General features: G+C 42.0%; 1 protein-coding gene across 1 annotated transcript in view; it reads left to right on the forward strand.

Moving 5' to 3' along the window:
* Nucleotides 1–596: 596 nt before the first annotated feature.
* Nucleotides 597–17,448, forward strand: part of LOC126419737 (serine/threonine-protein phosphatase 6 regulatory ankyrin repeat subunit B-like) — a 164,686-nt gene continuing 147,834 nt past the window's right edge. Inside the window, exon 1 of the mRNA XM_050086915.1 lies at nucleotides 597–1,147. Within this exon, the coding sequence (XP_049942872.1) occupies nucleotides 597–1,147 (551 nt within the window). The remainder of the gene's footprint in view (nucleotides 1,148–17,448) is intronic.

A 17,448-nucleotide genomic window follows, 5' to 3' on the forward strand; every position in this document is an offset into this window, starting at 1 on the left:
GTATTTGTACGTGTGTGAGTGTGTGTAAGGGGGAGGTGTGGTGGTGTGGTTCTGTGTATGTGTACTTGTGAATGTGTGTGCACATGAGAGTGTGAGAGACTGCTTGGGGATATGCTTGTTATCATGCAAACACTCTTCTCAGCAAGTTTGTATATGTGTAAATGCCAACAGATATGTTTGTGTGTACGGGTAAAGAAGTAATCTACAGCTATCTGAAGTATTTCGATTAAATTGTTCCCTGTTAAGCATTAGCCTGCTCTGTTGATGAGGATTTTTTGACAAATTTGCAAATAAAAGAAATGCTACGACATGAAATTTAAATACCTGAAGAAACGACAATGGTTGAGTGCCACGTTTGGGTGTACTAAAAATGGGGTTGCAGCACATAGGACTATTACACCTTCATAAGGCATCTGTTTCAGTGGTGAAAATTGTAGATTAGTTAGTGGTCGTTATGACAAATGCTTTTTTGGAACTGGTCTCATCTCAGGTTTTTCTGCAGTATTCTTAATCAGGAGTGTGTACTTGGAGAAAAATGTGACAGTTTGCCGTTTTTGCACAGGAGCCTACCTTTAACGGAGAAGAACAGCAGGCTGATGCAGGCAGCGAAGGAGGATTCAGTCGGCGAGCTGCAGACGCTGCTGGCAGCTGGTGCGGACGTGCGGGCGAGGGATGAGGGCGAGCGCAGGTACACCGCCCTACACTGGGCAGCAGAGAAGGGACATGAGAAGGCTGCGAGGTGCCTGGTGGAGGCTGGAGCAGAGGTCGACGCCAGGAGCAGCGACCGGCAGGAGACGCCCCTGCACAGGGCTGCATACAATGGCCACGAGGCTGTGACGCGGCTGCTGCTGGAGGCAGGGGCGGAGGCTGATGCCAGGAGAAAAACGCAGAGCACGCCCCTGCACCTGGCTGCATATCATGGCCACGTGGCTGTTGTGCGGCTGCTGCTGGCGGCCACTCCTTACCACAACGCCAGGAATCAGTGGGGGCGAACACCGCTGCACTATGCGGCTGAGAACGGCCACGCAGAGGCGGCTTCTGCACTGCTCGAGGCTGGAGCTGACCGCTGGGCCAAGAACAATGACGGGAAAACCCCACTGGACCTCGCCACGCAGAACAACCACCAGCAGCTGATAGACATGCTAACGTGAAGCTAGCAGTCCGACAGACATCCTTGGAGTAAAACGAAAAGAACTCCATTCCATGACTTCCTCATTATTAAAATAAATAGATGAATAGTACATAATATTATTCCAGTTTCAAATCATGGCACACCTTTGATTTTTGCAGGATTTTTCGGAAATTATAAAAATGCTGCAAGATTAAACTTCTCTCAAATGTGAAAACGTGTTCGAAGATTCCCACGGTCAAGAACCTAGGAACACATATTCGACTCAAATTCAGAAATAGACTTCTGAAGAGATTTTCTCGACTGCAGCAATATACTTGTTACATTATTACTAAGCTACACACCAATAATTATTAAATTAAATGAAAATAAGAATTCGTTTTATAATAAAACCGTTAAAAATTAAAAACATGTTGAAATAGGAGCTATTGGCAACTAACACAATGTTCATTTCTCAAGACAGGTGGAATTGTTATGAGATTAAAGATACTCAGTTTATTTGCAAAGTGCCGGCCAGAGTGGCCGAGCGGTTAAAGGCGCTACAGTCTGGAACCGCACTACCGCTACGGTCGCAGGCTCGAATCCTGCCTCAGGCATGGATGTGTGTGATGTCCTTAGGTTAGTTAGGTTTAAGTAGTTCTAAGTTCTAGGGGACGTATGACCACAGCAGTTGAATCCCATAGTGCTCAGAGCCATTTGAACCATTTTATTTGCAAATACCACATGTTCCATCCTAGAACGCTTTCTTTACACCACTGATATGGCATGCCTTAACTGCCGACACAGTCTGTAAAAACCTTTAAGAATATATACAATTTTCTTCGCAGTAAAACACTATAACTGAAGAATTAACAAAATATCCGAAGTAGCCTCAATATACTATGCAGTATTTAAATACGTAGAACGCAAAATGTTTGCAAATGCTGCACGGTTAATTTCCTCATCTCTAAAAACAAAACATCATTAGAAAATGGAGCAGACTGCTTACTACATTGGTTCACCTGATTCTAAAATTGATTTTTGGTCGGTAGTTATCTCGAGTGACTCATGTTTTCCTGGGTACATTATCGAGTAGGATCAACACATCCCTTACTTGTAAGTGCGCAAGTATCATCACACCAAGAGTGACAATGAGACACATCTACAAAGTCATAATGAAAACTAATTGTTGAGAAATTTTTATGCTGTTCTCTAGATTTGTTGATGTGTTACATGTCATGCATGTTACTCAGCCATGTTACATGTCATGCATGTTACTCAGCCGACTTTCCCACTCTGCTGACAAAGGCTACTGCTTGCTGCAACTAAACTGTAGCATGTGACAAGGCTTGGTGTAGCGTAACTATCTCAGCATACTGCGAGACTCTCAGAAAACTGTCCACACGTGGATCATCCTCTCCTTCTGCTCAACAATGCTATACCACACAAGAGCGCTGCATGTCTGCAAGTGTCCAATACCTTGACTTTTGGAACCAAACATTCTGTAGTTACAGTATCAAAAAACTCATCTCTCGTTGTCAGAAATCTGTTCTTCTCCAGGGTGACTATGTTTCGAAATAGATTTGCATACGTGAAGAGTAAAGATATGAGTTTTCAAATAGAAAAAAATTTGGAGGTATTTTTTTCATCACACCCTCTTAAAAACTAATCCAATAAGATTCAAGCTTCCTTTTGTGCAAACAACAAAAATCTAAAACTCGTCTGTTACTAAGAACACCAGTTATTACAGCATCTGATCACAGGAAAGTAGTTGACAGGGCCGTGGTTTGTGCGAAGTGAAACTACTGCAGATTTCATCCTACCCAGGTTCAAAATGGCTCTGAGCACTATGTGACTTATCATCTGAGGTCATCAGTCCCCTAGAACTTAGGTTAGTTAGGTTTAAGTGGTTCTAAGGACATCACACACATCCATGCCCGAGGCAGGATTCGAACCCTACCCAGGTAACAGCCACGTACTGCTCCATAGCTTGAAAGCATCTTCATGTCAGACCCAGCACGGAAATTACTTCTGTGTCTCCTGTGCAGTAATTTGTGTCTGTACTTACAGTGTGACACCATTGGCAATAGTCACGGCATTAGTTATGAACCCAAATTGAATTAATTCATGTGCCTGCAGTACAGATGGTTTGACAGCTACTGTGTTTAATTACAATGTGGTGTCGGTTGCAGTATTCACACGATCAGCTTATTTGAAATCGCATCATTAGTTTATCACCATTTGGAAACGATCTTAGGCCAACATCAAATAGTACAGTTCCCGCACAGTTGTAGTGCTGAAAGTGTAAGATGTATCACCACGTACCAGGTGATGCATATCTCCAATCATACTGTGCTGCAGCGGATTTTCTCTTCTTCCACATTTCCCTTCTGTGTATCTGGAGTGCATTTCCCTCAGGCCAGTGTAACGCTGCTGGAGCTTCCGCAGTGGCCGCCATGCAACCCACTGCTTATAAACTCTGCCAAGAGCGCCCTCATTGACCGAGCTGGTAGTCTGCTAAACTACGGCTCTCAAGAACAGGAAAAATGAACGACGAATTATTGTGGGTAATCCAGTCAGAATTATAAACACTTTTCAGGAGTGCTATACGCCTTTGAAAGGGTGAAAACTCGTATTTTCAAATATCGAGACACAAAGGATAGAATTATGTAGCTGCTGGGGAGCATTGGTTAAATCAACGAGGAAAATTTGTTCTATTCTGGGATATGAACCCGAGTCTTCTGCTTACTAGGCAGGAATCCTGACCATTGCACCATACAGACACAGTGATCATAGCAACTGCACAGACTACCCTAGCACACCTCCTGACAGATTTAAGTTCTCAACATATACCACCCACTACTGTTGTAGTACCACTTGATCATTATCTGCATTACTTGTGGCATTTCGCCTATTCCAATAAAAGTTCGAGCGTGGTGTGCACCTACATTGAAGTGATCATTGGCCATCCTCAACTTAATTATATATGAAATGTGTTGTTTTTTATGGTAATGAGGATAACAGGCAAGGTGCACTAGATCAATAGTGTATGGATAAGTTTAGATTTTGGTCTGACAGGAGGAGAGCTAGGGTAGTGTCTGCAGCTGTGAAGACCACTGTGTACTGATGATGCAGTCTCGGAGAGACCCCTCCCTGGAGACCATCTCGAACAACGCTCTCCATCGAAGGTTTAAGTGATTTTGGTGCCTTCGCTTCGTTGAACGATTTGCGTTGCAGCGAGTGTACTTGTTGCTTGGTTGCCCTAATGTACGGGTTGCTGAAGTAAGAGCAGCCGGCAGTGTGTGTGACCGCATTGGTTGGATTACTATAAGGATACTGACTAGCACAAAAGTGAGTCATATATATATACATTTTTTTGGGACAGTATCCAGAAGTTTACGTATTGTCTGTATGATTTTTTCAGTGTATTTTTATTGCCATCAGGTAAAGAAAACTACTTAAGTTATTGTTACTTTAATTAAATGAATTGTTTATATCCTCGTTAATGGAAATTATATAGTTTCAATAAAGTGCCGCAAAAGTTAGTGTAATAATTACGAGCCTTTTGTACATCAGTACCTCAATACAGCTGTACCACTAATGTGCCTCACTGAGGGAGTCATCAGCTGCAGACAAACCACAATGACCAGATTTCACTTGAAAATTATTTCAAAATTCGGTATTGTAATTGTCAACTGTCGAAGCTGCGTTGGTAAAGTACCAGAACTTCAAGCGCTGATAGAAAGCACCGAAGCTGAAATCGTTATAGGTACAGAAAGCTGGCTTAAGCCAGAGATAAATTCTGCCGAAATTTTTACAAAGGTACAGACGGTGTTTAGAAAGGATAGATTGCATGCAACCGGTGGTGGAGTGTTCGTCGCTGTTAGTAGTAGTTTATCCTGTAGTGAAGTAGAAGTGGATAGTTCCTGTGAATTATTATGAGTGGAGGTTACACTCAACAACCGAACTAGGTTAATAATTGGCTCCTTTTACCGACCTCCCGACTCAGCAGCATTAGTGGCAGAACAACTGAGAGAAAATTTGGAATACATTTCACATAAATTTTCTCAGCATGTTATAGTCTTAGGTGGAGATTTCAATTTACCAGATATAGACTGGGACACTCAGATGTTTAGGACGGGTGGTAGGGACAGAGCATCGAGTGACATTATACTGGGTGCACTATCCGAAAATTACCTCGAGCAATTAAACAGAGAACCGACTCGTGGAGATAACATCTTGGACCTACTGATAACAAACAGACCTGAACTTTTCGACTCTGTATGTACAGAACAGGGAATCAGTGATCATAAGGCTGTTGCAGCATCCCTGAATATGGAAGTTAATAGGAATATAAAAAAGGGAGGAAGGTTTATCTGTTTAGCAAGAGTAATAGAAGGCAGATTTCAGACTACCTAACAGATCAAAACAAAAATTTCTGTTCCGACACTGACAATGTTGAGTGTTTATGGAAAAAGTTCAAGGCAATCGTAAAATGCGTTTTAGACAGGTACGTGCCGAGTAAAACTGTGAGGGACGGGAAAAACCCACCGTGGTACAACAACAAAGTTAGGAAACTACTGCGAAAGCAAAGAGAGCTCCACTCCAAGTTTAAACGCAGCCAAAACCTCTCAGACAAACAGAAGCTACACGATGTCAAAGTTACCGTACGGAGGGCTATGCGTGAAGCGTTCAGTGAATTCGAAAGTAAAATCCTATGTACCGACTTGACAGAAAATCCTAGGAAGTTCTGGTCTTACGTTAAATCAGTAAGTGGCTCGAAACAGCATATCCAGACACTACGGGATGATGATGGCATTGAAACAGAGGATGACACGCGTAAAGCTGAAATACTAAACACCTTTTTCCAAAGCTGTTTCACAGAGGAAGACCGCACTGCAGCTCCTTCTCTAAATCCTCACACAAACGAAAAAATGGCTGACATCGAAATAAGTGTCCAAGGAATAGAAAAGGAACTGGAATCACTCAATAGAGGAAAGTCCACTGGACCTGACGGGATACGAATTCGATTCTACACAGAGTACGCGAAAGAACTTGCCCCCCTTCTAACAGCCGTGTACCGCAAGTCTCTAGAGGAACGGAGGGTTCCAAATGATTGGAAAAGAGCACAGATAGTCCCAGTCTTCAAGAAGGGTCGTCGAGCAGATGCGCAAAACTATAGATCTATATCTCTGACGTCGATCTGTTGTAGAATTTTAGAACATGTTTTTTGCTCGAGTATCATGTCGTTTTTGGAAACCCAGAATCTATTATGTAGGAATCAACATGGATTCCGGAAACAGCGATCGTGTGAGACCCAACTCGCTTTATTTGTTCATGAGACCCAGAAAATATTAGATACAGGCTCCCAGGTAGATGCTATTTTTCTTGACTTCCGGAAGGCGTTCGATACAGTTCCGCACTGTCGCCTGATAAACAAAGTAGGAGCCTACGGAATATCAGACCAGCTGTGTGGGTGGATTGAAGAGTTTTTAGCAAACAGAACACAGCATGTTGTTATCAATGGAGAGACGTCTACAGACGTTAAAGTAACCTCTGGCGTGCCACAGGGGAGTGTTATGGGACCATTGCTTTTCACAATATATATAAATGACCTAGTAGATAGTGTCGGAAGTTCCATGCGGCTTTTCGCGGATGATGCTGTAGTATACAGAGAAGTTGCAGCATTAGAAAGTTGTAGCGAAATGCAGGGAGATCTGCAGCGGATAGGCACTTGGTTCAGGGAGTGGCAACTGACCCTTAACATAGACAAATGTAATGTATTGCGAATACATAGAAAGAAGGATCCTTTATTGTATGATTATATGATAGCGGAAGAAACACTGGTAGCAGTTACTTCTGTAAAATATCTGGGAGTATGCGTGCGGAACGATTTGAAGTGGAATGATCATATAAAATTAATTGTTGGTAAGGCGGGTACCAGGTTGAGATTCATTGGGAGAGTCCTTAGAAAATGTAGTCCATCAACAAAGGAGGTGGCTTACAAAACACTCGTTCGACCTATACTTGAGTATTGCTCATCAGTGTGGGATCCGTACCAGATCGGTCTGACGGAGGAGATAGAGAAGATCCAAAGAAGAGCGGCGCGTTTCGTCACAGGGTTATTTGGTACCCGTGATAGTGTTACGGAGATGTTTAATAAACTCAAGTGGCAGACTCTGCAAGAGAGGCGCTCTGCATCGCGGTGTAGCTTGCTCGCCAGGTTTCGAGAGGGTGCGTTTCTGGATGAGGTGTCGAATATATTGCTTACCCCTACTTATACCTCCCGAGGAGATCACGAATGTAAAATTAGAGAGATTAGAGCGCGCACCGAGGCTTTCAGACAGTCGTTCTTCCCGCGAACCATACGCGACTGGAACAGGAAAGGGAGGTAATGACAGTGGCACGTAAAGTGCCCTCCGCCACACACCGTTGGGTGGCTTGCGGAGTATAAATGTAGATGTAGATGTAGATGTAGTGTAGAGGACTCCGATTTCGTATATGCAGAGTACTGTTGATCTGTCGCTAGGACATCAGATGTAAATGAGGCGTAGATTAATATTCAGTGAATGACTATCTCCTAAAGAAGACCTCATCCCTGCAAAACAACATGAGTTTCAAAAACAATGATCAAGCAAAATGCACGTTGCGCTCTTCTCACATTTCACCCTGAAAGAAATGGCTCAACACAGACAAGTGAATGCAGCATTTCTTGTTTGCAAGAAGCGTTGGGAACACAACTACATCTAAGTTACTAGCTAAAGTTAGACCTTATGGAGTACCAAATAAATTTGAGATTGGGTTTTGGATTATTTTGTAAGGACACAGCATGTTACCTTGGACGTGGAGTGATTGGAAGAAGTAGAGGTAACTGCGAGTGTGCCACAGGGAAGTACGTTGCAACCCTTGTTGTTTATGTTGTATGTTAAAGACATAGCACGGCATTATACATATTGTCATTTTATGCAGTTGTACAGTATGAAGAGTTCTGTGACACAATAACTTTACAAATATTCACGTCCTTTAAGAGTTAAGGATTGTGCAAACATTAGCAGCTTGCATTAAATGGTCAGAAATGTAAAACTGTGCACTTCAAAAAATGCAAAATCTCGTCTCCTTTGATTTCAGTATCACTGAATTAAAACTGGAATCTTTCAATTGATACACATACTTGGCGGCAACCTTTTGTAGGGGTATAATGATAGCGTGGGCTTAGTTGTACGTAGAACAGGTGGTAGATCTTCGTTCATCGATATGAGACTGGGAAATGCAGTCAGTCATCGCAGAAGATCCCTTACAAATCCCCTGTACATCAATAATAGAATGTTGTCCTTTGGTGTTGGATTCACAGCAAATACAACTGACAGGCGATATTAAATATTTGCAAAATGGACAGAACGAATGGTCAAAGGTTTGTCTAATCCATGTCAGAGAATCATAGAAATGGCTAAAAACAGTAAGTAGTAGACACCTAAACATAGACGACAACGACCACATTATACTTGTATGTTGAAGAAACTGGCATTACTTGAGAAACTTAAGCTAATAGCAGCCCTGCCCCCCCCCCCCCCCCCCCCCCCTCCGCACATAAGGGATCGCAGAGACAAGATCGGACTAATCACAGTATGCACAAATTTGACTGATCGATCACACTTCCCTCAGTCCCTAAACGAATGAAACGGGAAGAGAGGATACGGTGTAGTATGATGAGAAGCACTAGTTTGCAGAGTATGGATGTTGATGTAGAAACGTTCAGAAACGTACCAGAGCCATGTAAAATACAGACCAAAGTGTGCCCCATAACAATTTTGATTGATATCTTACACGACTAGGCCAGTACGTATTACAATCATATGGTCCATAGCCTCCTTTAGATTATTCCAGAGATCTCCGCACTGATAAAGTAAGCAACCAGCAGAAAGGCTCCTTATATTACCACCAGTTTCCTAAATTTTTATCGAACAGGGTTCTTTGGAAATGATGTCTTTCTTCCAAAAGTGCCATTTAAATCCCAGCTCTTTGCAGTTACCCCTTCGTCTAGAGAATACAATCCCATTAAGATCTCAGCGACGGCTCCAGCCACAGATTGAAAACATTGGGTAAGTGTCCTAGAGTAGGTTGCAGTAGTCCCTTTTATACGAATTACGCCACAGTTTCAGAGAATCCTCCTAACAAATGCAATGCGTGCTGCTTGGATAGCGATGATATATGTAGCTGATAGTCTGACATCAAGTTGCATATCCACAATACTGTCCTGTTATTGCTCGCTGTGAAAATGAGAGCAGTTTTATCTAAAGATAGAAGTGGCTATAGAAAATGTTTGTGCAAAGTGTTGTGACTTGTGGGACAGAAGTGACGACCCTGAGAAAGAGAATAAAAGAAATGGCCTATGGAATGCAAATTACGTGTTCAACAGGGTGATGTTTAAGCTGGAGTAAAAAGCCGTTTATGAAATGAAGACATCAGTTGAATAATGGAACTGGATTTAACGTTGGTACAGGGGATATAAAGGGAGGAACTGTAGTAGTATGGCTGTGCGTAATGTGTGGATGACAACATTGGCTCAGTGCTTTGGCTTAACCTCCCAATACTTCACTTACGTCTGTAGGTTTCACAAACTGGTCTAGAGCGATGAAGACCTGTACAATAACAAATTGAAGTATTCGTCTCCCAGAACTGCGCAATGTTGACTGTTGGTCTCCTGTAAGTTTGTTGTAGACGTCACATCTAGAGTCACTAACTGAAGTAAAAAATAGATGTCTTACATTTTTTTAAAAATACTGCCATCAAGTCATATTAAACAATAAGTATTCCTAACGCACATTTCTTTGTACAACTCTTAATGTTTATTTAACTCAGTGAATCTGAGGACAAAGATAAACAGCCACGGTCCATATCGAAGGAATGAATTTCTGGTTAGAAACGCACTAAGGGCGGTCTCACTATCAAAGTTTTTCTCATAGTGTGACAAATTATTTGTGCTCCTTTCTTCATAGTGATTTACCGAGATAGCATCCCAGAGCACTTGTATTACGGCTTGTTGGAACACAGTTTTCGACTTGGCGTACAAAAACTCTCAATAAAATGTTCCATACCGGACATTCACTTTCATTCCCGTTTAAGCAGCCTTTGATCAAGTGGTGTTAAAAAAATCATATCTGAGTATTTTCCTAGTGTTTTAGAGATCAACTGTCTTCCTCGTACAGCGCTCATGTCTTGCTAGCTGAGTCAAAGTGCGACATTGAACATTGCTGCTGCCTCCGCATAACCAGGTACTTCCTCCGTTTGACCAATTGAAAGCGTTCGGTTAATAAATATTTGTTTAACGGTTGACCATTGTGCATATAATTGTCTGTCGTGTTTTATGTTGTATTTCTTCTTTTACGTTTTACGGAGCTATGATCTGATGACGATGTATTGAAACACAGCAAGAAACTAACTCGCGAAAAAGACTTTGCACAATTCATTAGGTGTCGGTTCCGAATGGTCATTTTCCATATAGATTGAAGTATTTATCTATCATGTGAAGACAATTAGAGACTTCTGTCAAATTATGGTCTATAAGGAAACTAGACTAATTTTGAACAGCAGTGTCTGAAGGATTAAAGTGTAGATATTATCTGCCTGGGCTCTTTTATAAACCTCTATTCACTTAGTGTATCTGATCTCACTAACTGATTATGGAGCATTATGTACATGCCTATAAATACTTAAAATACTTAGTTCCTAGATAAATCTCTCAGATACACTCCTCATTCATTGCACCGCCATACTCTGTGCATTGAAAATTGATTTTACTTAATAATACACATCAGCTACACTGCTAAGGTATGGTCTTAGGGCATTCCAGTTAGTACAAGCTGTTCCTTAAACCATCTGAAAATGAGTACAGCTACAACACTTCTGCTATAAATATACAGTGGCATGTTAGGGTGCCAGTAAAGTCAACTTTACGAAAAGTGAAAGTTCAGAGAATTACAGCCATTTACATATCTTGAAAACCGCTGATGTTATGAACTTATAAATAGAACGGTGGGCAATTATTATTTGATAGCGTCATGTAAGTACATCACAATGTTAACATGTGAACACGAAAACTGATGTAGGCATTTTTAATATTAATTATGGAAGGAGGAAAATGAAACTTTCTTAATTCGAAAGGTACTTTGCCATAGGTGTGCACAAAGAAAAACCCGTGTGTGTATATAGCCGTTAAGAGTGGCGTCGGGAAGTAGATGCTCTCATATTCACAACTCAGGTGATAACTTCACTATCATGCATTGAATTCCAATACGTGATCCAAAAATGAAGTGCCACCAACTTCTGCCCTGTGTGCCGATCATCTGCTATGCTAGAAATGACACACGAAAATAACAACGTATCGTGAAATCTCATTCTAGTGACGTTCATATTTACACGGTGCGTCTTCAGTAACACAGACATACGCGGTAGCTACAGTGCGACTGCTGCCAGTGCGATGATATTGTACACGGTGGAAATCAATATATCGCTGTAACAAAGTCTGTAAATTACGTTGTATATTGGCGTCGTTATTTTTGCTTATTTTTCTGCAAGAATAACTCTCTGGTCCTTAGGTTAGTTAGGTTTAAGTATTTTTAAGTTCTAGGGGACTGATGACCATAGATGTTAAGTCCCATGGTGCTCAGAGCCATTTGAACCATTTGAAATATCTGGTCAATTGCCGCCATTACCAGAAAATCTGAAATTCCTAATTTTTAATTTCTTCATTTTGAGTAACTATCACTTCCAGCTTCCCACGTTACACGGTAACCATATTTGTTTTAGGTTATGCCTAGAAGAAGAACACCAACGGGTCAGAGCAAAAGTCGCAGAGCGAAACAGACGCAGTTTTTGCCTCGAGAAAGTAATAGGAATGTGGACATTCAAATGATGTTTTTTTATTGAATGATACATTTAAATGCCCACTGAAGGGAATGCCACACCATTCTGCCAGTAACAATTGTGGTTTGATCAATTTACAGTGCGGATTTTGTAATGGAAAACGTTTCATAGCAGAAGTTACTATACTTGATACTAGGGCATACAAAATGTGTTGTCGTAAGGGAAGAGTTAATTTGCCGGCGTTAACACACAATTTTTATTTTCAAGGCACTTTATCGAGGACGCACTTCACATGAATCAAGAATTCAAGAGAAATCAAATAATTATTTCATTACAGCAGTTCTGGGACCTACATTTCGTACAGAGATTTACTTGGAGTGCATCGCTTTTAGATACAGGATGTTTTTTTTTACCATTGATGTGGTACAATGACTTTTACATGTGGTCTTTCATCACGCTATGAACAGTTATACAGGGTGGGACAAACAAAAGTGGCCCCGACCAGTTGGTACTACTGGACGTGTATGTAGGCGCATAACACACCCTGTGACGTGCACACCAACTGTTCGCCCGTCACGTGATTCAAACATGTTCAGAGTGTAGTGCGGGCTGTGTCAGTGTGAGTGGAGCGTTGAAAAGAGGATGGTGGTTCTCACAGTGGAGCAGTAGGAAAATTACATAATAACGAAGTGGAAATGATGTGGTCCGTTGTTTGTTGAGAAGTTTGATGGTGTGAAAGTGCCAGCAGTGTGTGCCATGAAACGCTTAGTCCGAAAATGGCTTCACACGGGATCTGTACTGACCGAGTCAAAAAACATTTATAAACGTGCCTGGTCGCCAGAAAATGCTCCAGAGTCCTACAAAATCAATCTGACGTCTGTCAAAAAATGGTTCACATGGCTCTGTGCACTATGGGACTTAACATCTATGGTCATCAGTCCCCTAGAACTAAGAACTACTTAAACCTAACTAACCTATGGACAGCACACAACACCCAGCCATCACGAGGCAGAGAAAATCCCTGACCCCGCCGGGAATCGAACCCGGGAACCCGGCTGTGGAAGCGAGAACGCTACCGCGCGACCACTGACGTCTGTCGCAAGAGGCCGAAATATCACGACAATCATGCAGACTCATACTCCACGTGGACTTGCATTTGCATCCCTACCGAGTGTCTGTTCTTCGTGCATTGAAACCAGCAGATGCTCCTGAGCGCCGCCGGTTTTGTGAGTTGTTGTTGACATAGGTAACAATGAATGGCTGGGATATGGATCTGCTCTTTCTGTCTGATGAAGACTGATTTTACCTGAGTGATTACGTCAACTCACAGAATCACAGGTTCTGGGTAGCGAAGAATCCACGTATTGTCCACGAAACACGTTGCATGATCGGAAGGTTGGTATTTGATGTGCAGTGTCTGCACACTGAATTATTGGTCCCATCTTGTTTCATCAGACGTTAACTTCGGCGTGTTACGTTGCCAACATTTTGTAACCATTCGCGGCAGCATTAATGGAGGAGGAAAAGACCTACAGTTACTTCCAACAGGATCGAGCAGCTGCCCATACCGTCGGCCGATGCTTGGAGAACATTTGCACAACCTCCACACCTGGTAGACTTATTAGCAGAGGCCAGTCTGATTGCGGCCTTAGCTGGCCATTTAGGTCACCTGATCTGTCAGTGCGCGATTACTTTGAGTGGGGTGGCCTTAAGTCGTAGATGTATCGCAACAATCCTCACGGTATTCATGAACTGCAGAAGAACATTTCGGACGAGACTGCAACAATTCCAGAACTCCAGCCTCCATCCGCCTTCAGCATCTTGCTGGCGAGGCCTCAGAAGTGCCAAGAGATGAATGGTGGTCACTTTCAACATCTGCCATAGTCATGTTAGTACTGCATTTCCTTTCCTTTGTTGTGTTTCTTTCTATCCCGAGACTCTGTTCCCCCGCCACTTTTATTTGCTTCCCCTGTATTTTTACATCTAGACTGCTCTTCGCAGCAGACTGAATGAACAATCAAATCGATCGTGTAGTACTAACAATGATGTAATGCATAAAATTGCTATTGAGTTAGGACATGCGTTCTTTCACTTCTACGAAAGATTGTTTCAGAATCGTAAATGAAAATAGAAAAATGTGTGGGGTTATTACAGTTAATAAAAATTGAGACCTCCGGCGTTACAATGATACGGCATTTCTTTCGAATGGTGAGTCACAATCACCTGTGGAAAAACAGCGGACACATTAAGTGCATATGTTAAAAAAATAACTGTAACAACAACACAGCGCCTAACAGAAGAAATTTCGCTGTACTAGTTTTGTAATTCCGAGTAATAGAGTATTTTTTCTATGTAATATATTTTGTCACTATTTTGCAATTATTTTCTTATGAATGAATATGATTAATTATTTTCAACACAATGTCAAAAATGAATTTGTAATATCATGTAGTAAAAACGCTGGTTTAGTCACGGCGATTTGCTACCTTGGACAGTCAAAGAGTATATCTGAAGTAGGGATCATTGTCGTGCACAGTGCAGTTGCCTCTGGCGCGAGCTGTTGTGCAGTGGAGTCTGACAGGAGCGCGCAGGCGTAGTGGTTGCTAGCGGCATGTAGCGCGAGAAACTGGGAGAACTGCACGTTATGGCCAGGCATAATTGCAGCGTTAACTAGGCACAGTGGAAACATCACCTAGAGGAATTAATATGAAAGGGGAACACTTTGGGTTCGCAATTGAAGATTCCTGGGAAAACAGGCTAATTCTCAAATCAAAAATATAACTTTTGTCATTAGTTGCTGGGGATTGGAACTATCAAAGTTGAAATCCGTCTCACCTCTAAATAGCCTAATGTGACATTCAGGGGTGAGACTAATTTCAGTTTTGAGAGTTCTCGTATCCAGAAACGGATGACAACACATAATACTGTTTATTGCAAAGTGACGTTAGGAAGAGCCTGTTGCCACGATTATTACCTTTCGCAGCTCCAGCAACCACTCACTGAAACAAGCTCAGACCAACTATAATATCTAGAACTGTATCAAGGCTATCCGGCGTATCAATTTCATCTTGTGAATAATTACCTACTTATCGTTAACAGTGTGCCACAAGTGCATAAATCTGAAAAACTGTCAAGTAAGGCCCTATCCTGCCATTATAAACTGAAACCGAGTGCCGATGTTGGTACTAAAAAGATTATCAATATTAAATTAGTTCATGAATTTTAGTGTGTTTCTATAAGTGAAAGGTATCAAAACTTAGAAAATAATTCAGACCAATATTTAAAGATAATGGACTTTGTTGCTCAGTGAACTATTTACTCTTTAATAATCCCCAAATGTTATTACAGGTTTTTAAAGTGATTTTAGTGAGTTCTTAAAGATTATTGTAGATCAGAAAGTTAAATTTCTTTGTGTAATAAATAATTTCTGCTCCCACTACCAAACTATGTACAGTGTTAAGCAAAAGTTAATTAGTAGTTATTCACTGAAAGTTACGCGCTAGTTGCTCAACAGAAAAAAATTATTTAAGAACAATTACAATAGTAAAAATATTAACAGTAACATTATGGTTGGCTAAGCGAAGCTATTTATTACGGAAACTGAGTTCCAAACCATTAGCAGCCAAGTGCATGAGCTTGGCGCAATTTGCTTTACTGATTTCACGATGAGATTTATTTCGTGTCGCTTACTGTGATTTTAAACCTAAGCTCGAGTCAGTGTTATTGTGCCGTTCCCGCCTGACTCGCTTGCATTAATTATTACGTAAATACTTTTCCATGTTGTTTAACAACTGAACGATATTGTTCGCTGGCCGGTGTGGCCCAGCGGTTCTAGGCGCTTCAGTCTGGATTCGCGTGACCGCTACGGTCTGAGGCTCGAATGCTGCCTCGGGCGTGGATGTGTGTGATGTCCATAGTTTAGTTAGGCTTCAGTAGTTCTACGTTCTAGGAGACTGATGACCTCAGATGCTGTGACCCATAGTGCTCAGAGCCATTTGAACGATATTGATCACTCAGTCATGTGGCGATAGTTTTCTACAAACATCGCAATCTAAACTAAAAAAAGAAATTTGACTTAATTACCTGAAAAAAAAAGTTCGAATGTGTGTGAATCCCTAAATGACCACACTGCTTATGTCATCGGTCCCTGTACTTACACACTACTTAAACTAACTTGAAGTAACTTGCACTAAGAACATCACACAAACACATACCCGGGGGAGGACTCGAACCCCTGGCGGGAGTGGCCGCGCATCGTTTTCAATGTGGTCCCACTCGCCATATCTTTCCCATTCATGTAGAAACGTACTAGAAAAAAAAATGGTTCAAATGGCTCTGAGCAGTGTGGGACTTAACATCTATGGTCATCAGTCCCCTAGAACTAAGAACTACTTAAACCTAACTAACCTAAGGACATCACACACATCCATGCCCGAGGCAGGATTCGAACCTGCGACCGTAGCAGTCGCGCGGCTCCGGACTGAGCGCCTAGAACCGCTAGACCACCATGGCCGGCAGAAACGTACTAGCGTGACTTGCAGTCCACGTGCTCACGCCATGTAACGCAATACTTCGCTGGTGACACACCTCCAGGGCTGGCGAACAAAAATGGAAACACCACAAGGCAAACATCATCGCACTACTGGCGATAACGAAAGTCCAACCCAATAGTGAGAACATATCGCTCCACTGACGATATCCCGAATCGAACCACAGCGGAAAAGAAACCCTACTTGAACGTCGACAAGCCTTTGGCGTGAATGACCCATGTTCAGGTGGCAAGATACCCCCCATCGATATCAGGGCATGATCAAAATCTCGTCCAAGATCCACAATCAGATCACAAATCAACTTATATGGCATCAGTATCGTTCCCTCCCTACGAATGGTGGAACGGACTGTGTATTCGCCCCACTGGCAATGGACACAATATCAACGGAAGAAACCAAACCATTACTACATTCCAAGATGAATTCTGAGAATAATTGTGACTCCAGGATTTGTGAAATTATTTCTGAACCAAAAATGCAAACTTCACCCTGTTCCAAGACAGACTTTTGCTGTGGCGTGACAAGCTACTATTATAGAAATGCTCAAGTGTTCGTCAAACCAGTTGTATTTTAAACCTAAGACTTTTCCGTCGATAAATCAGAAAATTATTTCGTAGATTACAATGTGCATTCCGTGAAACATGCAAATTTGCTGTAAATGATCAAAGTGTAAATGCCGTGCAGGAAACTACGAACGCCTAACTCACTGATCACATGTCATAGGAGATCTTATCCGCTAATTATCAAAATAAATGGTTCAAATGGCTCTGAGCACTATGGGACTCAACATCTTAGGTCATAAGTCCCCTAGAACTTAGAACTACTTAAACCTAACTAACCTAAGGACATCACACACACCCATGCCCGAGGCAGGATTCGAACCTGCCACCGTAGCAGTTCCGCGGTTCCGGACTGCAGCGCCAGAAC

The sequence above is a fragment of the Schistocerca serialis genome, chromosome 9 (genome assembly GCF_023864345.2).
Source record: "Schistocerca serialis cubense isolate TAMUIC-IGC-003099 chromosome 9, iqSchSeri2.2, whole genome shotgun sequence".
Lineage (NCBI taxonomy): Eukaryota > Metazoa > Arthropoda > Insecta > Orthoptera > Acrididae > Schistocerca > Schistocerca serialis.